We start from the raw sequence: 26,149 nt of genomic DNA on the forward strand, positions 1-26,149 counted from the left end.
GCTCGCTGCTTGGCAACAACTATGCTCTCGTCGATACATTGTATATGATCCGACGGGCAGATAGGGCGGTCTGCCTGCGACACTGTAGGGCCGCGAGCGACGGTTAGAAAATACAGCCTGTGGTAAGCCTCGTGGCGTAACACAGATTTTACGTTAATTTTATTCGAAAGATTTAGGTCAAATTTTTCCTTCGAAGAAGATTTTTCTGTCTTCAAAAGCGATTTTCCATCATTAATCGAAATATCATTTTTGCAATGGCTTGCTAGTGGGATTACGTGTTAAAACGTTCAGCTTTAAAGAGGATTATGTCCATCTCGGCGAGACTAGGCTCTCTAAAAATTGATGAATCCTGTACAGACAATATCTATAGTAAGCAACGCGTCGTCAAAACTTCAAAATATTATTATCCCGCTTTTACGTCGCAAATGTCGACAAAAATATTAATGAGATTTCCTAAGATAATCTCATACTTATTTGTATCGTTAATTCAATCGACTAAGGAACAAGTGGTGAAGAACTATTAGCAGAATCCAGGGAAGGTTTTACTGGCAAGTTTTATTACAAAACATCTAAGAACGATTTACATCATAATAAAAATAATCGCGCTATCTCGTCGCGTGACATGCGCACGAGGTCTCTGCGATTGCTAATCGATCTACAAATACTTACACGTACATATGTACAAAACTCGTGGCCATACACCACGTTGTCCATATTATTTTCATCTCGTTAATATATTTTGTATATTTATGATGTTATTATTTTACTAGTATAACGATTATTGCACTATATTCTATAAGATGGAGCTTTTGTACGAACAATTTCAGGAACTTTTATAACAAAGGAAAGTACTAATTTTTAACATTAACTACCCACGACAATTTAAGACAATTATTTTAACCTACGTTCTTACTCTAATTTTTATTCGCTCGCCTAATGATTGAATTTTTAATCAATCATTGTTGATGAAAAATTGCGATGATAATTGCATTGCGGATCTTTATGCAAATGCATATTTTCGTGGATACAATAATACAATTGAAAGATTTGATACAATCGAAAGGACTTGGGCAAAAGTATGTTTCTATCCATTAAATATCATCGATAGTGCTGTACTTTTGGATATTTTACAAAATTTTGCGTCATACGCATTCTATAAATTTTCGTATCTTCGAATAACCCATAATTGCATAAAAATCCGCTGTTTTGTGATAATGAATATTAATGACGGTGGAATTTAAGATTCCTGGATTCAGTAACTTGTCTTACTCTAATACATGTATTGCACGTTTTTGGAAGACTAAAGATTCTTTGCTCGAGATCAACGCGACAAATATTGTACTTCGTGGTGAACGTTTCGCTACAGCCTTTCGACCTCTGTGATCGAGTTTTCGCTTTTCCTCGATTTTATACTCGATCTCCGTAGCATGCTACTCCTTAAAGGTTCACCGCTAAGCGACGCTCTCATCGAATTCCTCGCACTGCATCTAGAAAATGATCGGAACATGGCGACCGGTGGTGTCTCCTCGTCCTCGCGTTTCCTGTCAAAACATTGCGTTTAAAAATATTGAATCCAATCGCTTATAGATTTGAATAACTTCCCAATTCGATCCTTCTCTTCTGTTCAAAAGATTTAAAAAGCATTTGAAGAAAGAAGATAGTCCAGTTTTCTTTTGAGAGATTTAACAGATTTTAAGAAGAAAGTAATACGAAAGCATACGAAGATGTAGATCTAACAGAATGCTTGAGAATCTTGAACTTCGAGCTTGAAGATCTGTGAATATCTTTGAAAAAAGGAGACCGAAAGTTCCTTTATGTGATTTTACCTTCCGATACAAGGTACATCCCACATCTTCTGATCTTTTCCAAAATCCTCGCTGTCCTGCAGCGTCTGCGGAAGATCCTTATTCAATGTTTTCGGCAAAAAGAGAGTCAGAAGACCGCCCATAATTTCGAGTGTGCCCAGCACAAGAAGAGGTAGGAACGAGGACACAACATTGAGATAGACTACGAAGGGTGCGAGGATACTAGCAACGTATCCCATTATATGTATCAAAGCTACACCCTGAGCTCTAACCACAGTTGGTAATACTTCAGCCGCATATTGGAGACCGATATTGTATGAAATGTTTATCCAAAATCTACCGAGAATTGCCAGAGAAGCTGTATATATACCTGAAGAAAAAATTTTAGCATTAGTTTTTAATTCTAATTTTTCATGAAATAATTTTAGAAAATTTTAAGGAATAAAAAGGGAAGAAATTATTTTATCTGTCTGTAATTTGTCTGGTTGTCTGCAATAGTTGATACAAGCATTTGCTAAGCTTAATATAAGCGTGCTTAGCTCTAAGCTAAGCACAAGCAATAAGCTTCTTATCTATAAAACGTTAATCTAGCCAATTTGAATCTAAGGGATTGTATTATGGATTACGGCTACTGAAAGCCATATAGCACTCCTGGAGCGCTGAAGCCCATCATTTTGAGGACTATTGCCAACGCCCTTTGATATATGCGGAAATACGAAGCGATCTTATGATCAAAGCAGTAGAAGGGGAAATAAAATATCTATACAACGGATACATGATAGGGCTTGGAAACTATTCTAGCAATGTAGCAAATAATCTACAAGCATTTGCATGTTATAAATATTCCAAAATATACATTTTCTTCCTTTCAAAAAGCACAATGTTATACGAATGAAAAATATTCGTCTGATTAAGTCAGAATTATCGACTTAAGTTATTTAGAAGATTGATCAGTAATATAGAAGGGTGAATATATAAAAACGAAATGTACGAACTATTGGAAACGGCAGAAGCCCAGATGCTGAAGATACCAGAAATGACGAGGGAACCACACGCCAGCCATCTTCTGCCCCATCGATCAAGAACGAGCGTGAGGAACGTGTCAGCAGGCAGCTCGGTTGCTGCAGCAATCGTGAACGTAACAAACACGTCCAGGCCTAAATTATCGACGTTTCGTACGTGACCATCGAACACCAAAGAAATCGCCATCCTATATTTCGTAAAACAATTTCATATGATAAAGAAAAGCACGCTATCATATTTCATGTGAGAAGCAAATTCCTTGCTTCAGAAATGAAGTATTTTTAGACAAAAGATATAAAACTGTTCGTGAGATTTTTACAAGATACAATTCCGATTTTACGTCAATCTATTTGATATCTGTTTAATAGCGATACGAACCAAATAACAATAAATAGAATCGTGATATTCCGTAGTCGTGGCGTTCTAAATAGATCCAACACGGAGTACGTTTTGTCTGCTTCCTCCTCTTTGCAGATTCTGGCACAGGTTTCCTGTTATTAGCAAATTTTTAATTTGTTAATTTTTAATTAGTTAATGTCGTTTGTCTGTTTTTCTTACAAATTTATGTGAATCTGTTATGTGTACAAAGATTACGATAAAATCCGGAAGAAAGTTTATGTTATATTTATATGAGACGATCATTTCGAAATAGTTTACTTGGACGTTCGCAAATTTTTTCATTTTACTTTATAAAACATCAAACCTCTGAAAGTCGATTATCTCCTTATATCGTACATTAATGTTAATATTGCCATGATCTATTCATAGACTGAGCAGTTTCCAAATGTTTAATCTATTTGTATAAAAATTTTCAAAGATAAAAACAATATACAAATTCAATAAATAACATTACAGAAATAGACAATAACAGACAATAACAGAAATTGACAGCAATTTATCGCTGGCAATTTAGGTGATGAATAAGATATAAAATTACTAGGTTGTAAACAAATTTTCATTACGTAAAAGACCCAATTAGACTTCTATTCAAAGAAAATGATTATATGATATGCTTAAAGGCATATAAATTGGTATTTATAGAACGCACATAAAGCAGGAAAGATCATAAAAGTAGAAAATACGGAAAAGATTGCGGTAATCGGTTTATTTACCCGGAATCGTCTATAGATGTCATCGGGCACCTTGGTGCCGTTGATTCGCTCGAATTTACCAAGGATTTTAATGGCCCTGTCTATCTGACCTTGGCTGACCAGCCATCGAGCGCTTTCCGGTATCAACCATGGCGTACCTACGGCTAGAACAAGAGGAACTGAGGTGACAATACAGGTCATCGTCCAGTCGGCCAAATAATAGGCGATCCAGGGTAGAATGCAAGTTGCAAATGTGAAGAATATTGCGATCGACATATTCGCCACGAATGTCCTCCACTTTGGTCCAACGTATTCTAATACTGGAATAAAAAACATAATATTTAGAAGAATCATCTGTAAAAGAAATATTCTGTGAATAAAGAATGGAACAATATATTAGGTTGTCGCAGAAATTTCTTTCGTCTCGTAAGGAGATAATAGACGCATACTATTTTTTGTTTTATATTATTTTATTGAATTATATTCATTGGGACAAAATAGATCATACGTAATTCAATAAAATAATATAAAACGAAAGAAACTTTTGGGGCAACTTAACGCAATATGAAGAAGAAAAATTTGAGTTACAAATATATAAAAAGTAGATATACAATATATAGATTAATTTAACAAACGTGTTTAGTTCTACGATTAAATCGTGTTTAGATCTAATAACAAGGACTTTAATAATTTCCCGATGATTGTTCAAGCCCATTTAAATTTCCGTAAGTGTTTCGATACTTATCGACAAGAATACGTTTCTATTTACGAATTATACAGGGTGGTTGGTAACTGGTGGTACACGCGGAAAGGGGATGATTCTACGTGAAAAAAGAAGTCGAAAATATAGAATAAAAATTTTTCGTTTGAGGCTTTGTTTTCGAGAAAATCGACTTTGAATTTTCGCTCGGTACGCGTGCACTTTATCACGTCTCGTTATAACGGATCTCACTGTAGATCGTTGTCTCAATTGACGTTATTTTTAAAATTTTTTAAATTTTTAAATTTTTAAATTTTTAAATTTTTAAATTTTTAAATTTTTAAATTTTTAAATTTTTATTCTATATTTCCGACTTCTTTTTTCGCGTAGAATCACCCCCTTTCCGCTTGTACCACCAATTACCAATCACCCTGTATTTCTTAAAGATACAAAAGGTAGAATCACGCGTAACTAGCAATATCATAAATTAACTGTGAATAAACGGATCGTTGGAGTCAAAGGATCATTTACATAATTCAAACACGAGCGTGTGTTACCTTGTTAAGCTATTTATGGTAGATATTGAAAGATCGATAAGCCTGAGATACATATTTATGTCGAAACGAACATTCTCTACGGAAAGTCGAGTCTAATTCGATGAAAACAATTGACTTCCTGAACGAACATATCGATATATATCCACAGTGCAATGACAAGTAAATATTACTCTATTTTCGTACAAGAAAACAGATTAAAACGATGAGAAGTTATCTTGAACAATTGAACTGACCTTCGCGATGAATGAATCTCGCAATTTCACGAATACGTAGACGAAATTAATGTCTGGTGCGTATACGTCCAATAAATTAGAAACGCAAGGTTGTAACTCTTTAATCGCATAACAGGACAAGATGCGATAAACACGTGGAAATATATCATAGTGAACAACGTCTATTTGTAGTTGCCGTAAAATAGGGAGTAATTGCTCTTAATGAAGCAACCGTGTTAGCCACTTAATAGTGGCTTGCTTCTAATCCGGAATCACCTTCAATTAGTTGTAACTAGTGGCTTCCTGATAATTACCGCTCAGTGGTTGTTTCTTTTTTTTTTTTTTGCTTTATTATAATTGCGATGCTCGAACCATGTTTACCATGGAACTCGCTTCCTTATTTAAAATCACTTTGTACCATTGAATTTTACTTTTCATGCTTCATAATGAACCAATTTATAATTCACAATAAACCAAAATGACGAACGTTCGTTTAAATCACGAGTTTCAGATATTTCTGTTCTCTAAAATTACCTGAATTAATTTTTATTAAATAAAATAGCTATAGGATAATTCCACAAATCAGATATTTTGAGCAAATATCTCGGAATTTCCTGTTTAATTCGCCGTAAATTTTTCCAATACGCTCTGGACCTCCTACATATATATAACGTGTCTATACATAACTGTTAATTCATCATTTTCTCGTAATCCTAACAAACAATGCTTAAAAACTTTAACTACATTTTGGATTATTATCTCGCACGAATAAATTTTAAGCTATTAATCGCTTTCCTGAAAATCTGGGTTGGTTATCAGCTTCGGTACGAGACCATCGAGTAACTCGGTACGCATGAACGGAAATAATCTCCCAGTTATATCCAAATGTTTAATAATTTTCTACATAGAAATTTAATGAAAAATAAGAATAGAAGAACCTAGCATTACAAAAATCAACTTCCATGAAATCTAAATATTATTTATGCTGTCTGTTATTTTCAACATCTTCTTTCGCAAATCATCATCACCATCATCATCATCACCATTGCGACAGCCATTCTAAAATATATGTATCATTAATTTAATAGAAAATAAGAGTAGAAGAACCTCACGTTATAAAAATCAATATTCATAAAACCAACAAAATATCGTTTTTTAAATATATGTATCATTCAGTTTGTATTGCCTTTACAACGCGTAGATAGGGCGAGGAGATCTCTTCTGAAGACGAGATATTATTCTCATAGAAAGGATACAGAAAGGAGAAGAAGACGTAAAGAAGCTTCTCTGAGACCACTCGTTTCATCACTTCGCCTCTCAAGGTTTACTGCATTTAACATTACATTATTCGCGCAGAAAAAGTATTCGCTTTTCTCCCAGCTGTTTCCGTCACCCTGTAATTTCATATCGTGTTACCGTTCGATCAAAAGCGACAACTCATTTATTGTAAACGAAGATTCCGTGCGGCACAGTTAGCAAAGATAAATTACAGACGATCGTATTAATAATAATAATCTGACCGATATCTCGCAATGCGACCAATCGATAAACGCGAGCACCGTCCAACGCAAGGACGTTGTTAACGTTTCGAAACTGATTAACGTTCGTTCTCTTCTTTCTTTTCTTTCGTTTCTTCCTTCTCGCCTGTTGGCTCGTAAAAGTATCTTAGCATTTATAGACATTTTTTATTTATTTATATTTATTATATATGATGGTATCATAATTAGTACAACAAAGTATTATTACGTTTCTGTTATATATTCATGAATATATTGGAATTTCATTAGGATCGTAATAAAGTCATATAATAATTATATCGAATATGACGTCAGAATTATAAATACGGTTATTATAATGCAGAGTTTCAATTAAGTAAATTTAAAAATCTATATACAAGATACAAAATTATTTAGCGTAATTATATATTTCACAGTAATTACAAAAATATTTAATTATAAAAATAGTCAAACATTTATTATATTAATAAATCCCGATATTTGATAACCATTTATTACATGTTTAAGATAACTATTTATGCTGTATATTTGTACTAAATAAATGTTTGCATTAAATATCTCGTAACTTCTATGTGCATCTTCAGAAATGCTTCAAACTTTACCAATATAATCATTACAATGCTAATGAAATTTCAGAATGTTTTATATAACACATATTCTACATACATATAAATTTTCTGTGGCAAATGTGTAAATGCTTTTATAAACTACTAGGTTTATACGCTTTGCAGTCTCATATTTTCCTCCCACTGTTAGCATTATCTGCAGTTTGTATGTGAGTTGTATGAAGTTGATCGAATTCTACGCTTTCAACGATCTGGTCGAGTGACGTTCTGCTTGAATAAGTTATAAATCCTGGCAGGAAGAAAGGCACGTGTTATTGATATCGACTGGTTAGCTGGAATGTTGAATAGGAATTTAAAGAACCAACTCAAACTTTATCGATAATAAAATATGGAAAATATGACTGCAATTAATACGTGAAAAATAATGGAAATATTCTATAGGATACTTGAATGTTTATTAGAGAATTTTAATAATAATATGGAACATAAAGAAGAAAGAAATTCGATGATACTAAATAATGATGATACTGAAAATTTCAGTGATTTTTATTAATATAAAATTAACATTAATATATGTTACGCCGGGCCTCTCTGCCTGGCCCAGGTCACACACCGCGGGCCAGACGGACACCAGATGTCCGCTTTTCCGTACGGCGTACCCTCAATATCCTTGAGCATCCGTCATAAACCCGAGTCACTTGCCTGCTAAGGTCCTTCAAAACAAACAAACATCTGTGTCCGAAGCATTTCTAAAGACTATTGTCTACCACGGCGGGACAAGGGAAAGTTAGTTTTCTCACGTGCGCTGCAACCTTCCTCCCACTAACCACTTTCTCTCGAGGGTGGTTAAGACCCTTCGGTTAACCAATTAACAACGAAACCTGTTTCCCTCACTCTCTTAACTAACATCGGCTCCAACAAATCCGATGGTCCCGTGCGCTAGACACACCCATCCTTAGCTTTCCTCCGACACAGCATCGTCACTCAACTTCACTTCTTCTACATCGTTGGAAAAGTCAACTACTAAGTATACGCTAATGCCCAACGGGGCAGTCTAAGCATAACGCGAGAGTCGGTCTCGGTATTGTCGAGCATACATTTCCTCTCCTAAATCTCATAGTGCTACGTCCACTAATACACTAAATCTAATTATAAGAGCCCTGCTCTAACGCACATATCTATCTTAGCTTCGTGCGACAAGTTGTTAATTACTTATCTCTCTCTGTCAGTGTAATCTAAGTGCTGGAAACATATAATTTATAATTCTGTGAATCACAGGGTTATACAACCTCAATCACCCCTATTATCTCAACGGAAATCAGGGGATCGATCAATTCGTGGTGTCGATTGTTATAATCGTAACGGGGATTTACGACCCCCGTTGACGTCTCTCCTTGCGATTACGTCTCCCCGCGATTGGTCGAAGAAACATGGTCCTTCGAGCCGGATTTCGTGTCGCCCAAAAAGTGCACTGACCAGTGACTATACAGTGTCGCGTGAAATCCAAGTTCCAACCACTTAGTCAGCTGATCAAGGGAACCGCCATCGGAGAGGAGCACCTCCGTCGCTCAGCATCTACACGAGCCAACGCCGCATCGTAACGATCATCAACCGAGTCCCAGATCAACGTCCATTTGATCAAACAAGATCGTTCCTGTTATTAAAATCAAATATGGCCCAAGCTGAACTAATCAGCACGTTACGGCGGAGACGAGGCGCCGTAGCCCGTCGACTTGCAACCATAAGGCGCGAACTCGATGAATACGAAGCGTCTGGGAAGGCAAACAGAATCTTCCTAATATCTTGCCGCAGCTCGTTCGATGAAATTTGGAGGACGATACTCGCGGTTCAAGACGAGCTAGATGGGTTAGATGAGGGGGAAGCTGAGGGTTTAGATTCGTTATCGCAAGAGCATCGGGAGCTTGACGTGCGGTTCCTAGGTCTCTTTGAACAAATATCAGCAACAACCCCGTCGACAACAAAAACACGCGATTCATGCGTGAAACCCGAGCCGACGGAGAATATCGCATCGACTCGGACGCCGATCTTGTCGCATGGCATGCGGACCTCATCGCGTGACACTCACAACGTGTCACCCACCCGAGACCCAACGACAACCTCGCTCACATCATCAGCATCGCAACAATCTGAATTTTAAAATACGAATTTTAAATAAGTTTGCTAGAAGAAGATGTTCATTTTAATTAAAACCATATACATGTATGTATGTATATATATACGTAGATTTATAGTTGTGGAAGCGTTCGTTGTAGAACCATTCATTCGTTACCTTCGCTTTCCGTTGGGAAGTGAAAATTTATGAAAACCCTGGTATGCTATAGTTGTCCAGAAATGAAAAGCAATTTTGAACAACTAATCCTTTGTAATCAGAATATTGTCTCGTTAAAAGAGAAAACAAAATTATAATTGATCGCGAGTACAGAGGGAAAATATTAGTATAGAAAATGATTGCTGTTACGACCGTTCGCGGAGAGACGCGGTCGCGAGGAAAACGCGTCAGCGAGAGGCGTAAATTCTCGCTACGATTCGGTGAATCGACGCCGCGAAGTAGTCGTTCCCCTGTTTCGATTAAGATAACAGAGGTGGTTGAATGAATATGACACAGTAGTAAGTTATATTTCACCGTTTATTCCACAACTTATAACGAGGATAGTTACACTGGTGCGTATGTACGAGATGAGTGAGTGACTGATCTGCGGGTGTGTATACCCGCTCGAAGGATGTTGACCGTTCGAAGGATGTAAAATCAGTACAGTACTGGGAGACGATGATGTGTCGGAGGAAAGCTAAGGATGGGTGTGTCTAGCGCACGGGACCATCGGATTTGTTGGTGCCGATGTTATTTAGGAGAGTGAGGGAATAGGCTTCGTTTCTAATTGGTTAAACGAAGGGTCTTAACCGCCCTCGAGAGAAAGTGGTTAGTGGGAGGACAGTTGCAGCGTACGTGCGAAAAACCAACTTTCCTTAGTTAAGCCGTGGTAGACAATAGTCTCGAGAAATTCCTCGGAAACAGATGTTTGTTTGAAGGACCTTAGCAGGCAAGTGACTCAGGTTTATGACGGATGCTTAAGGCTATTGAGGGTACGCCGTACGGAAGAGCGGACATCTGGTGTCCGTCTGGCCCGCGGTGTGTGACCTGGGCCAGGCAGAGAGTCTCCCGGCGTAACAATTGCGAACTAACTACCTTTAAATATTATAAATATTCAATGGTATATATAAATCCAACTATCTTAAAGTTTCATATTTTTATCTTGCATGAAATTCTTATAAAACAGGAAAATTAATTTTTCTCTGTCTCTCTCCCTCTCTTTGATATAAACGCCGCAGTTGAAAAATAAATATGTATGACCTCATGTATATTCATATGTATTTAAGCATCTTTCTTCGTAACTTTGAATGGTTTTCAATTTCATTTAAATTGTTGCATGGCAACGTGAGTTCTGTTGCAAAATTCATATACTTGTAGAAACGTCAGTCGTAAATCAAGCATAACAACAGTTTTACAGTATGTTGTAGAGATTACTTTGTTATTTAAACTTAGAGATCTTCCTGCTTACAGTAATTACAAAAAGTAACTGTACACCATCGTATTTAGAACGTCATTTATATATATACCAATTAATTAAGACTAAGTCTTAAGATAAGACTGATTAAAATATTAGCTTTCGTATCATTTGTAATACTTTCATACATGCTTATAAATAATTAATGCTATCAAAATGAAACGTAAAAACTGATTTAAAAAAAAGGAAGAGAGACGCTTCATTGGGAAATAAGGATACATACGTACAAGTACTTTTTGTAGCCACTGTGTGGCTTTCAAACTCAATTCCAGGGCAAAAAAGAAATTATTGAAAAACGGTTACCTAATATGTACATCATAGTGAAGCAATTATCAAAGGCGAATCCAACGAAAAAACGACACAAAGTGAACTGCCAGAAGCTACCCGTGAACGCAGTAGCCACCCCAGCGAGAAATCCCATTAAATTAGCTCCGAGCAAAGCTGGTATTCTTCCATATTGATCAGCAACCCATCCAAAAATTAATCCTCCGAAGATAGCGCCGATGAAGAAGATACTTTGAGCTATGGTTGGCAGTGCATCATACTGACAAACCCATCCCAGCTGCAACAGGAAACTACAGTCGAATGATTTACTTCTGATCACTATCAGCATCACGGGAATCTTATAGCAATTTCAACGCCTCGATTAAACGAATTTTCGATCAAAGTTTCGAAATTCCTAATGAAGCGCGTCTCTGTCCTTTTTCCTTTCCCTTTGAGGAAAAAAGAAGGAGAAGCTTAAGACCCTGCGCGTTCTCGCGTCCTTCTTCTGGATGCTTCCTACCCCTCGATGAATAATTCTCCTCCTGACGAGCGACGCAAAGTTCATGGAAATCCACTGGAGCAAAAAGTCTTGCAATTTATGTCGAACAAATCTGTGTGTTCGCGCTGTTGCTCGTTATAACGTTTTATTAAAGTTTCTTTTCAATCCGGTATTTTCATTTTCAGTTTCATTTTCAGATTGTATTTTATTTGGCAATGTAACGCTTGAATTTAGAATGTACTCTGTAATTTCACTACATGCACTAATTATTACTGCAATATGTACTAGTAATTCTGTTACGTACTATAATTTTCCTCTGTGGAAATCGACATTGTTAATTTTCCCACTTCTGAACTATCGATCTTTCCACAAACGTTTATTCGACCCTTTCCATCGTTCTTCTTTCTTTCCAAAAATTGTACACTACGCTTATTTTTTATCGAAATAGATCATGCAAATAATCGAATACGACATACACAGTATAAAGGGATTGACTGATAGGAACAGATAAAATATTCAAAAAGCAGGAAATTACAAGTCGAACATTTTCTGTCACCTCGGATGCCACAGACGCATAAGGGACGGTGGTATAATTAAATTCCCATCCTTGTTGGCAATCTTTCGTTGGCCACGATGGGTCCGGTACGTGGCTTCCATTTAGCAAAATTTCCGTGTAATTTACATCGTACATGCTGCATCTCGAGTAACCTTCGCGGTTGACTGGTATCGCCAGCGACAGCCTGAAACGAAGGAGAAGATAACGTAGATTGGTTCACGGTCTTCGATGCCGATGGACGTTCCGACAAGCGAGTAATTAACTTTCTATTTGAAACTCGACAAAAAATATTGGGAATCTCGAGTATTTATTGAGCTAATAATATTGATTGTTAGTCGAGTCTGATAAAACGTATTTGACTGGAATTTCATTTAAAGCGAAGAAAGTTATTTTCAATTGTAGCTGGATGTACGTTAATTGCTGTTTTCCTGTCTTTACAAATTACTCATTCCTTTGTTTCATCAGCCTTTTCGATTATTATTGTCTCGTATTATTATTGTCGAGTATTGTCTCGTTGTTATTATCTCAACGCTTTTATCGTGTCAATTTATTGCGTTGTGTTCATACGGGTTTGTAGAATATATAATAAACAATGCAATGAGAAATGAAAATGAGAAAATTTTGAAGAATTATTAAATTAGGTAAATTGAAGGGAAAGAAGTTCTGTGAAGGAACTGGATTGGATCTAAACAGATAATAAAGAAAGATGATCCAAGATTTGCGACCTCCGACGTATGTCGAAAACACTTACTCATTAATAACGAATGTCATTAAGATAATTCAGTGACGGTAATTGCGTCTGTTATTCTGATGAATGTTACATAACGAGATAGGAAGTCGATGTCATGATGACTGGCGCTGTCTGAATCAAATCAACCCTATTCACAACCAGATAATACCGTCAAACGATGTTTACATTATTATAATATGAAATCCAATTTGAAGGCTTCGTGAATTTCTATTATCCTTCAATGAAATTATGAAATAATGGCGCAATTTAATGATAAAGATTATTATTATTTCATTAGGCTTGCTGTATAATTTGCTAGATTGTCTTCAACCAGATAAATATATCAATAATTTTGGCAATGGCTATCATCACATACTTTATCGAAAGAGAGAACATTGGTTCTCTTTGATTTTCGATCGTTGAATCGTCGAAAGAAAACTTCGCGGCTCAGAGAAAGTTCTCCTACAAACACGTACATAGCATAAAAATCGGTAACACGCGGAAGTTCTACAGGAAAAAAATCAAAAAGACTTGCTGAGCAAGGCAAGAACTTTCCAATAGAAGGTGAGCATAATAATAAATAACACTTGCACGGATGCTTGCGGAGGAGTCGTTGACTATATTAAACTAATACTAATTATGAAACAATGTAACAGTAACGGTACTAGTCGTAATTAACATACTATCGTTAACATTATCGTGATATCGAAATTTCTTCCCACAAGATCACCGATTAATTGCATCGATTTGCGAAATTCTTAGTGTTCGATGATTATCATAGTCGAGGAAAGGTATTTACAAGACATTAACATCCGCATCTAATCACATCTCGTAGCATCGCGACTTATCACGCGTATCGCCTAACCTTTACATGAATATTGAACGAACGAACACTTCGAACGCATTATGCAAGTGTACGTTACGTTTTTCATTCGCCGGTAAAAGCTTTCAAAAACGAGTTAATGAGCGAATGATACGTGGCATGCGCGAAAGAAACGAATGCTTGCCCATAGAATAGCTGAAAATGATTCGAAAAGTATACTAGCAAAATAACAATAGATTCAGATGATAACTGACCAGTCGACCAGGATTAGTCACAGCCTTTTAACAATTCTATCGATTTTTTGCTACTATTATACTTATTTACTCCAAAGCTAAGATCCTATCTAGGCTAAACTAAACGTTAACTATGACTCACAGTTGGAAAATGCACTTACCTTATACGTAATCATTTATCAATTACTGAGTTCGTTAAGTTCTATTTTTGTTTGCTGAAAGGAAAAAATCTTACATTAATTAATCATCGCTATATCGTTGTTTGCTATTGTCTTTCGTCTGATCGACAATCATTTACCCATTCCATCGTTGTAGAACTCTTCATTTCTGGTTCCTATAATCTGGTATTTAATATCATCGAATTTATTTTGAAGCACGTGCACGTGCCAAAAAATTAGGTCACGGAAGTTTTATGCATTTCTGTGAAATCTGAAAGGGCAAAATTGCAAAGTACACGTGTGACACGTGGAAATATAAAAAAACATCGGAAAGTAGCACGCTTTGTAACGTTTAATCGAGGTAAAACAATTTTTTATCCAGCTTCTAGTTTTTTCTTTCGCTTCCTTTATATTCTGAAAAATACGCGTAAAAATCCGCAGGCTACGTATTATGACGTAAACGGAATGGAACGAATCAATAATAGAATAAATTAAATAATATTAATATTAAAATATTAAATAATATTAATATTAAAATATTAAATAATATTAATATTAAAATATTAAATAATATTAATATTAAAATATTAAATAATATTAATATTAATATAAAAATTATAATAATAATAATCGATAATAAAAGAAATTAAGGACAATGGAACACATATTCGATTTATACTAAATATCCGCGGCTGTCCTGATATTTATTGCCAGTCGCGTACATACGTTCAAGTTATAATTTCTAATACCATTAGAAAGTTAGGAGAATTTTAATCGAGAACGAGCTCTATACCCTTTGAACGTAATTTGTTCGTCACTTAATCGCTGCACGCGGTAAACACTAACGAGCAGCTCTTAAACAAAAGTATTTGTACGTTATGGTCAACAACGGGGTGACTAGTTATTAGCGCGTTCTCCTGTTTCATTGAAATTTTAATTGCATCAACGTAGTACGTTCTATGGTCGACGTCTTAACATAATTGTACGGATCGAATGTCTTTACGTAAAACTGTCCCGTGCATGTTGACGATTCGCGGCCAATCAACGATATCAGGCCGAATGTTACGTGCTCGACGCTATTTTTTCGCCTTCACGCTCTCATTGTTTGCGCGAAGGTTCAACGCGTTCGCGCGGCGTACGCGATAATACGCGCTCCGGGAATTTTATCCAAGGAGCATTGTGCGAGCGCAACACGTTGCGACACCACATCCTTTGCCTCTCTCGAAACGTCTTAATAACGAATTATGGTGCAATCGAACCATGCGCGTATAGCAAAAAGCAATCGTTTCTAGCCGTTCACTTTGAACACCGCGAAGGTTAATTTGGCAACTACATATATATCCATGTATTGTGTTTCTAACGATTGCCAAATGCTATTTTCATGCATATAGTGATGCCATCCTTTTGTTACGAAGGATTAGCATCAGAGAAATTTTCGGCTTATTACGCATATTGAAAATGTAACGTAAGATTCATCTTTTTTTTCAGCAAATATGCAGAGATACGCACAGGTGCGTTTGAGTATTAGAGCACCTACTGGTTACATTTATTGGAACGCTCTAGCGGATTTTACGCTGTAAAACATACGACGTGAATGAAAGTTCGGATTTATAATAAAATAAGCAGAAGATACAATCGGAAAAAGGATCTCAGCAAGACGATAGTATTAGGACAGCGTTAGGAAACGGTAGGCCAAGAAAAGCCGGTCGAAAGATGATTCGTAGAACTAAAGGAAAGTGTTGAGATATTGATCCGTTTCATAGCGCCGATGCGAGCGAAAAGCGAACTAAAAATTGCGCGTTTAAGCACTAAAATGTCTATATACTATCACGAAACTACGAAATATTACTAATCTTCTATTTACAACGAAGCTCGTAAGTCTCGTGACCAATTTACACGAAAAAAGATCGAGTTAGAGACACGATAACGCGTTAATGAAACTTCTAATCTCTAAATCTCTAGAGAGAAATCCTTAAAAGCTGTAGATCCTTAATAAACAATTTACAGATTACGACGATAAGTCCCCTGATGCTCGTAACCAATTTTACACAGAAAACGGATCACCAAAGTTGCAAGACTTTCGAGTTGGAGGGAATGACGCGTTAACGAGAGCGTCGCGACGTATAATGTTTACAAAGTTTGCGTGGAAATTAACACGATCACCGTTGTCACCGTTTACGATCGTGTTTCCGAGATGAAAGAAATAGCTACTATTATGCAATCGATCGTTTCGAACTAGTAAACGGCGTAGCGAAATAAAACTCGGTGTAAGTTTTAACATACGTTCACTAGCAGGAACGTGTTTTATTGAAACTTTTACGACTCGCTACCGGCTGCCCCAGCCGTTGCATTATTTGAATAACATCGAAGGTTGTTGACCTAGCAACCGAACGAAGGTGCGATCCAATTGGAGGTGGATATAATTACACCTTGAAATACCTTTCGTCATCGAGCATTTCCAATTCCCCGCCGAGTGTCCTCCATTTTTGCGCTTAGTCTTTACGCTCGATATCGTCGCAATTTGCAAGCACTCGCTAGCAACAGAATGTGCGATCGTCGTCGCGCGTCGCCGTTTCGACAGAATTAACGTCGTTGGAATCTCACAACGATTGAGAAACCGCATATTTACTTCGCGCGAAAACCACGATGAACGAGTTATGTCTCGTTCGGGCTAATTTCTTTGAAGTAGTCAATGTGTCGATTTTTAATTTATGCTTCAAATATGTAATATCGGAAAATAAGGATAGAAATTTTTTTCCGATTACTTACAATTTATTAATATTAAATTGAATATACAAATATAAATTGGACAGAGAACGATATTTATTTAACGGAAACTAAATGCAATACTCGTATCTATATCAAATAACTTTGCAGTTATTTGATCACTCTCGTCACAACGAATCTATCACACACACTCTCTCTCTCTCTAACAACTCTATCAATTCTCACGACTCTACTCTTCGACGACTCGAAACCTCCAACGACTCTACTCTTCGACGACTCAATTAGCTCTGATCTTCGCCAATACACTCCTGCTCGGTCGTGCTCGCTCTTGCTCTCGTCCTCTCTCACACACACACACGCACACTTTTCGGCTCACATACTCTGGCCTCTCGACTGCCACTCCTTGAAATGTGGAACCGTACTTCTGTTTCGACGCTGCTTATCTTTTCTCGCGTCACTGTTACTAGGCGCTCTTGGATGTAAACAAACCACGAAAGACGACGTACACGGTGTTTTCTAATTTCAGCCGATCTCCAATCAAAGCTATTCTACGATATTACAAATATTACGAATCGAAGATCCAGTGTGGAGGATTTGAAGGGTTGACTCTGAGATTTGAGAGTAATTTCAGAGAATAGAAGCTTAATTCCTGCGATTACTTCCTTCACATACTTCCCCTTTTCGGATCTTGACACTACGCAAGTCTCTTTCGATCGTGCCGTACACCTCGCTGCAATATGTCCAAATCCGCTGCACTCGGAACACCTAACACCTTCTCCCCTCTCCGGACACTTAACACTTAGATGATCCTCACTACCGCAAATGAAGCATCTTCTTTTCTTCATTGCATCTACAGATTGACTGGGCTTTCCGTTCTTCTGGGTTTTAGCCGGCTTCACAATCGACTTTGCTCTGCGACTCTTCTGCTCTTCGTACATCACTAACCTCTTCCTCAACTCTTTGATTGACGTAGCGCCGTACAATATAGCCTTATTGTTCTCGTCGTCTATTATTCCATCCACTATGTATTCCACCTTTGCTTCCTCCTTTATGTCCACATGGCTGGCTATTTCGAGCATGCGGTACATGTAAGCCAAACATGCTTCATCACTCTCCTTTTTTGTTTCTTCAAGTTTCTGATGTACTTGCCTACTGTTGACTTTCATCGAAAATTCTTTCACTAGCCCCCTCTTCAACTCATGCCAAGTCCTGGCATGACACTCGAAGCTCGCAAATATTTTCGCTGATCCCTTCAGCAGCTTCCTGGCGTAGACTGCCTTCTGCACATCCGACCACATGCACGTATCAGCGACTTCCTCGAACGACTCGAACCATCGTTCGACATTTTCACCTTTGTCGCCACTAAACGACTCTAATGCATCTTCGACGTCTCTAAAACTCAGTGTCGAACCAACACATGCCCTTCGACAATATTCATCACGGTCCTGATACACCTGTGGCGGATCGGTATCAACAGGACGCCGACAGGTCGAGGCATCAACGCGGCGCAACACCTCCCGGGCGATCCGCGGGTACCAACCGCCAACACTAGAGGGCTACGACGACAACGAGTCTGTCTGTCTAACTCGCTAGCGGTCGAATATACGAGCGATTGATATAAATACCGCACCTAGCGAGACTCCCTCTACGTCTAAGGCAGGGACTACCGGGCATAGCCTTACTGACGAGTCCACCGGTAGTCCCGGGACGAAACGCAAACACTCACACTCTCTTTTCATTCGCCTCACACCCTTCGCGTATCTCTCTTGTATCCTCTTGCGTTTTTCTTGTCATCTTCATCCTCACTTTCGTCGTCGCTTTCTTCTTCCGACGATATGTCGTTACCATCCATGGCCGCTTGTATCCGTGCGCGTAATTCTACTTTTCTGCCCGTCGTTTTTAAACCCAAACTAGCGAGGCGCTCCTTCAACTCCTTCGTATTCATTTTCTCAACATCTTCATCTTCGTTACAATCACGCTCAGCTCTCTGTATGTTTCCTAAATCTCGTTGACCGGTTAGCTCTTCACCACCCGTCGATCCCTTAGGATACGATTGTCCAGCCCTACACGCCCGATTCAGCCTTGCAATCAGCACTGACCTCGCACCAGATATAGGGAGGTTCATTCGCGCGAACTTACTCCTCAGCTCCTCCAGCGTCGAACCCTCTTCACCCGACAATCGTTCGTCCCCAACGTTTGCCATTTTTCACACTACACAAACTTAAACAGTCAACGATATCGTCTTTTACCGCACCGCGTACCGGTAAATTCACAACTAGCTCGAATAGCTCTGTTAAACCGTTTCGTTTTCTGTCTTGTCCAATCCCGGACGAGCCCCCAAAAATATGTAATATCGTGATATAATGTATTTACAAGGAGTGGACAATAGAGATGTTAATCAGACAGAAAAAGACGATTGTTGTTCAACCTGAACTATTCACGCCAAACGTACAGAAAACAGCGCAACTAAATAACTAGATAGCGACTCGACTTTTACCAAAACGCAATCAACACTCTCTCGGCAACGCCACTCGCAAACTCTGTCTCCGCTCAACTCGCACTCGGCTCCTCGACTCACACTCTGTTTCTCGACTCACACTCTGGCCGTTGTCGCATTCTATTGCCTTTTTCCTAGGCCCGCCGCACACGTGTTCTGCAGACGCTCGTAGCCAGGGTCACGTAGGTCTTTTCCACGAAACTATGCACTTGAAAAGACCGATGACACATTGATGGGCCCGACGGCGCCTCGGCTCTCGCGACATTGTTCATAGTTCGCCCGATATTTCTTAGGCCTTTCGTCCACGATACTACATATATGTAGTGGTGTACTGGTCATCTTTTTTCCACACGTTTTTAGCTTTTTAGCTGTTTGTGAATGGGCGCCTAATCAGCCAATCAGAAATGGCCGGTATTCTATGAATCCTTTTCTTCAATGCTCGAAGAGCTGGATATTTATCCAAAGCTGATGCCCCAAACATATACTCGAAATTTTCAAGGGCCGCTGCAAACACGAAGTCCGCCCATGTCGTCTGAAAAAAGGTTTGTATACATTTATTTTGTACCTCCTCTATTAAACAATTTTTTTAATTTACCTTGAAAAATGTGAAAAATCGAACTCTTAACTAAAGATCACTAGCTTTTTAGGAAGAATTTGGATTTTTATTTTATTGTCAGAATTTACAGAAAACTGGTATTATGTAAAAAAGAGTAATGTGTATCCTGAATCAATGTCGAATGGAAATTAGACAGTTCTATAAAAATAATCCTTCTCACGATTCCACAACTTCATAGCTTAATTAAATACAATTCTTCGGCGATATAATTACAAATACATTTACAGGAATTGTGTAATATGATAAATATCTCGTTAAAGAAATTGAAATCGTAAATTCCGCGGATAACCAGCGTTTATCATATAGAGACAGGGATTTGCAAAGAATAAAAGTTGTAGAACGTTGAAAGGCGTTGAGAGAAACGTGATGTTATCCCGTTATTCGTTAACGCAACGCAGTTAAAAAAATCCCGTAGGAAGATTACGATAATAGATAACCTGAGTCGAGTGTTTGTCGGGGGATCTAAAAGATTCTTTCGAGTTGAGCGTCTGAGATTGCAGAGAAGAAAATTTGGAAGCCATCGAATTCGTGATGTCGATAGAAATCTTCAGTTGGAATCGTTGTATCATAACGTAGTCTGCTTTTTGTCGATAAGACTTTACTAAACTAAAAGTGACTATTAAAAGTTTCTATCCTCTAAATTCTATCTACGATTCTATAATCTAAAAACTGACTTTTGCAAACAAACTGTAACATTCGCTTAACGGAAAGACATACGTATCTTGTTTGTACACGTCTTTTCACAATGAATTCTTAAACGTCTGTCTCTGTGGTGAGACAAATGCAAAGTCATCTCATCAGTTACTCACCTTGCTTCAAATCTCCAAGAGCATCGACGAGCACGTCGCATATCATCGCATCCCATTCGTTCCTTCCCATTAGATCGTACTTCTTCGCCAAGTATCGCGCCACAGCGTTACTCTGCGCTACCGGTTTCCTGTCTATCTCCAGCACAGGCAGCATTTTATAAGGCATTGCTAAGAACAAACATGGCTCATATGAACACTGTGTAGAGGGAAACGATCGATAGGAAATCACAACACAGCTTCCGAGGCCGTTGCGTTCTTGTGAATAAATGAATCGAAATCATTTCGGTTTTAATCAACATGGCCTAGTAAAGAAATACAGAAATGTCTTCTTTCTCCTTTTTTTCTTTTCTTACGATTACGATGGACAAGGTATCGCGTGTTTTTGACTGTTGGGAAGAACCTAAAGTTTTTAAAATCAAGGATAAATGATCGAGTATAAAATTTGTAATTCTCACGGAAAGGAACGAATCTGTCCGATGCGGTGTACTGAATGTACGAGGAACGATCAGTATCGTTTTGCAGCATTGCATAAGGAAGACCTTATGCAATGATAGTGGACTTACAACTGCGAATAAAAAATTCACGTCGCATAATACCAGACACGGAAAAGATATTAGAAAATGTACACGGTTCTTGTAATGAAAATTGAAATGCAAGGAATATAAATCGAATGTCTCTTGCGAACGTAATTTTGTGTTTTACACCGACAGGATTGATTTACAGACTTACGTTGATTTTTGGTTTCTCTATCTGCAAGCGACATATAAGATTATATCGAAGACTAGGTTGCGTAAAACTTTTATTATACTATTTACGATAGAAATGTCGCAACGGAAGATCGAATTTTATGTCTGCTTTGTTCTTTCGACTTTTTAGCTATGTTCTTGTTCATTTCCGAACTGATTTCAATTTTTTATCCTTTTTTTCCGACAAGTCCTAAAAAATTTTTAAATTAACGAGAAACGTAGAAGTATTTTTGTATTCCTATTTTAAGTCACCTATTTACGGTTTTCTCAAAATATTCGAAATGCTTCGATTCATTGAAAACAATAAAGATTGCAACACAAAAATTCGAGAATCGTAAGTGAATTAAGTTGGTATTCGATAAACACGATATTACGGAAGCAAAACTTAATGAAAAGTTCGACTTTATTCCGTATGAAATTTTACTTTAAGTAAGTTTAGCCTGCACGTGAAACGAAAGTTTTATATACAGAAAAGTTTGAGTAAATGGTAGATACCTGAGAGTTGAACGATGAAAGTAAAAATCGATTCTTCACGCTTACAATCCTTGTATTCAGGCCAGAGTTCTTCGGGGATCCTCTCGTCGGTATACTCGATGCCAGTATATGCAAATATGTACCGTATATGTTCGGCACGACCACGGGCATTGAAGTAGATTTGTTTGTAGGTAGGTTCGTCGCTCATTTTCCTTGCTCTGTCAACTTATCGAGAAAAATGATACAATTAACTCGTGTAATTAACAGACTGTGTGCGTGTTTGTGTGTATAGAGAACAATTTATTTATAGATGGAATAATTCGTATAATACGCAAAATAAATCATTTAGAAGGCTGGAATATGTGTTTTTGAAACAATTAATTATGTCGAAAAATATTTCAAACGAGATATAATTATGAAAAAAATAATAATTAAATGTATGTAAATGCATGTAATAATAGTTAAATGTATGTAAATGTAATAATTAAATGTAATTAGTTTCTTTATACGCACGCGATATTATTGGCGATATATGAAGGTCAACTTTATTTTTTTAAATAGATATATTTATACGTATATTTATAGATATAAATACATATATTATATAGATATAATAGTATATATAATATATATAATAATATATATGTCGAGTCTGAATCTCCGAGTCCGAGCTCGAGGCGCCCTCCCGGGGAGGGCTCGCGGGAGATAGCGGTTCTGCGTTGAAGTTCTCCATCGTCCGGTCGCGCGTGGGGTACCTTTATTGTCGATAGTTACACTAGCGACGAGGGCCTCAGGCTTGATAACGAATCCGTGACCAACGGGAGGACAGGTTCCCTTGCTCTAACTCACACGTGCACCACTCCCTGCTCGTAAGGCACTCGACTTCCTTCACCGATCAGCTCTCTAGCAAGACTGCTCGTCATCCCAACGACGCCACCGAAACAAGACTCCGGTCGAGTGTCTCAGTACACACGATCCTCCGATCGACGTACGATTACTATCGGTTTGGATACTTGCGATTATTTCGTTATGGCTATATTAGGCTCTAGGTTGCAAGGTTAGGGTGTTGTCCTGAAGTTCCACAGGGGCCCCGGCGTCCTTTTGTCTCCGACTCGGCCATCCTGACACTTACACGTCCTCGTGTGTGGCCTGCTGGCTTAGTCTACCCGTCGGGCCTTCCACCACGCAGGCATCGACCCGGCGCTCGTCCTCGGGGCAATGTTTTTCTTCTCGCCGCGATGGACAGCAAGACGCGATGTGTCCCGGCATGTGGCAGTGAAAGCACAACGCTTTTGGTGGTGCAGCCGGTCAGCTTTCCTCCGGACGTCGGGGGTCCTCCTTCGGTTACCACTTCGCCCTCTTGCGGCATTCGAATGTCGGATGTCTGTAAATACCGCAGTGGCCACACCTGGTCCAGGGGGCGGGTGACCTGCCTCGTTTGTTTCCGGAGCTCGCTAATGACCTCCACGGCGGGGGCGTTGGCCACTCCGTGTATAGGAAGGGCTTCATTTCTCTTTGGAATTGTTTCACCGACGTGATGTCACTCGTGAGCGCTAATCGTTTAAAACGTTCATCGCGCGAGCCCAGCAGATGGAGGGCGGTGGCGGCGAGTACCTCTTTCCTGGTTGAATTTCGCCACTTCGACCCCAGGAGGGTGATGATACGATTTCCGTACGCTCCTGGTGTTTCGCCGTCCCGCGGTAGTTCCTCGGCTACCTTGATTAGCGACGCGGCTGCTACTTCTTGGCCACCGAAGTGCGCGGCGAATTGTTCCTTAAAATCTGGCCAGGTGAGCTCGTCGCCGTTCATTATCTGCGTAAGCCAGTACGCTGCCGGACCCTCTAGGGCACGGTTTAGGGCAGAATACAGTGCGCTGTTTTTCAGGCGGTGGTCCCTCATGAGCAGGCCGACGGCTGTGCACAGGCGGCTGGATCTGCGTCCGCGGCTTCGGGGTTGAAGCGCGGCAGCGATACCCAGGTTGCCCGGTGTCCTTTCTTCTTCTTCTTCTTCTTCTTCTTCTTCCTCTTCTTCTTCCCTAGCGACCGCTTTAGTGCGCGCACGATACTCTTACGATCCCGTGCCGACAACGTGTGTTCGGATGCCACTTCTGATGTCGAGTCTGAATCCGAATCCGAGCTCGAGTCACATTCCGAGTCCGAGCTCGAGGCGCCCTCCCGGGCAGGGCTCGCGGGAGATTGCGATTCCGTGTTGGAGTTCTCCATCGTCCGGTCGCGGGTGGGGTACCTTTATTGTCGATAGTGACACTAGTGACGAGGGCCTCAGGCTTGATAACGAATCCGCGGCCAACGGGAGGACTATCATATAAAAAGCAACAGGATACACGAAATAATATAATTCTGACTAGGACAACATAAACGCAAGAAGTGTTGATATTGAAAAAAATATTTAATTTTGTATATAAATATTTTCATATTTAAAAAAGTTTCCGGAAGCAGGAAGATTTACAAACAAATAATATCATAAACCGAATGTTTCATGATCCTTTTCTAATTAGAGTGTGTGACAGCATGTGAGAACGTTTCTTAAAAATATGACTTATTGCAATTACTTAATCGCAATTATAAACGATTAAGACCTTCTCACAACGAGGCAATCTATCCAAAGTGTAAAACTCGTTATACTTGATGAGAAAACAAATCTCTACTTAGGTTTCATTTCGTTTCATCGCGTTCGTAAAAAGTGAATTTGTATGAACACATCGTGCAATTTAGTAATTAGGACCGTTGATCTCGCTGCAACATAGATGGATAGAAAAAAGCCATTTAAAATGATACAACGTCGGGAAGACAATTATGAAAATTATAAATGGAGCACAAGATAAAATTGTTTAAGATTAATTCTTCTTTTTTTTTTTTTAATCGCGAGTGTTTGCAAACGAAGTTTCAATCTGTTTACAATGATAGCAATGAGAGGAGGATGTCTATGAAAGTTATAAATGCGATATTGAATAACATTTCTGCGAGTGGGTTTGTTTTTCGTTACAAATGTTTTTTAAACGAATCTGCAATCTGTTGGAAACAACGGAACAGTAACGGGACGACTGATAGGGAAATAAAAAAGATCGCGTTTTATTTGAACAGACAAATCTTTGAAATCTATTCGAAAGTCTATTTGAATTGGTACGAGCTCGAAAGGAACGGCGAATACTATAGAAGAAGGATTAATTAAAATTCTTATTAATCTGTACGCTTTGTATATTAAATACCTTGATCGATGCCAAGATAACAAATTATTATACGAAACAGTGAAGTATCCACGTCTGACATTAATATTGAGTATTACCATTACTGTAATTTAATTTTTAACCGATCCTGAAAATTCCTTAGAACGTAAAAAGTATAAAATGTTACTGTGCATTTCAAGATTAAATGCACTGTAATTTAGAAACAGTTATGAAGCGGAAACAAATAATTTATTCAGAATAAGAATTCTACGTAATCATGTTAAAAAAAAACGTACTTATAACGCGTTTAAACTCCAAATATGTAAAGACAATAAGGGAAAAAAATTAAACGAAGAATCGTAAATTCACACAAGATTTTATCCAAAAAAAAATTGGCCTGTACCAATATTTTTATTTGTCGTTACAAGTTACGAGGGTATTAAAAAGTTGGCCACGAATGGACCAGAGATAAGAATTTATCAGACTTGCTCTCGTAAATTTCAAGACGTTGCATCGGATATTCTTGAAAATCTTTGGACAATGGCCTCGATATTTCGCAGCTTCTATCCTCGAAGCGGAAGAACTCGGCGTTAAAAGCGACAGAACTGGAGAAACCCGGTGACCGCGAGCCTTTCACGCTCTCGACAGATTTCTCATCCCTCGTAATCCTCCCGGTGTCACCCAATTTCCACCCTCGTATTGCGATTTGTTGCTTCCAACGAGGCGACACCTTGTCTTGTGATTTCCTTTTTCGTCGCGTGAAACACGACCGAACACT

The 26,149-nt window shown here is 38.5% G+C and overlaps 1 protein-coding gene and 1 long non-coding RNA gene across 2 annotated transcripts in view; one reads left to right on the top strand and one right to left on the bottom strand.

Moving 5' to 3' along the window:
• Positions 1-16,317, top strand: part of LOC117162906 (uncharacterized) — a 31,563-nt gene extending 15,246 nt beyond the window's left edge. Inside the window, exon 4 of the long non-coding RNA XR_013059347.1 lies at positions 15,807-16,317. This is a non-coding gene — a long non-coding RNA (uncharacterized LOC117162906). The remainder of the gene's footprint in view (positions 1-15,806) is intronic.
• On the bottom strand, positions 537-2,194 carry LOC143303239 (organic cation/carnitine transporter 2-like). The gene is made up of 2 exons (XM_076622150.1): positions 1,827-2,194; positions 537-1,541 (listed from the first exon to the last, which is right to left on the bottom strand). The coding sequence occupies exons 1-2, from the start codon at positions 2,042-2,044 to the stop codon at positions 1,361-1,363; spliced, it is 399 nt and encodes a 132-aa protein (XP_076478265.1). The 5' UTR covers positions 2,045-2,194; the 3' UTR covers positions 537-1,360.
• Positions 16,318-26,149: the final 9,832 nt, after the last annotated feature.

This window comes from Bombus vancouverensis, chromosome 10, assembly GCF_051014615.1.
Source record: "Bombus vancouverensis nearcticus chromosome 10, iyBomVanc1_principal, whole genome shotgun sequence".
Taxonomy (NCBI): domain Eukaryota; kingdom Metazoa; phylum Arthropoda; class Insecta; order Hymenoptera; family Apidae; genus Bombus; species Bombus vancouverensis.

Bases quoted from the DNA above. Each gene is read 5' to 3' on its own strand.
- LOC143303239 (XM_076622150.1), bottom strand. From the start codon at position 2,044: ATGGGATACGTTGCTAGTATCCTCGCACCCTTCGTAGTCTATCTCAAT. The intron at 1,542-1,826 runs GTAAAATCACAT...ATGTTTTGACAG, and splicing joins GATGTACCTTGTATCGGAAG to GAAACGCGAGGACGAGGAGA.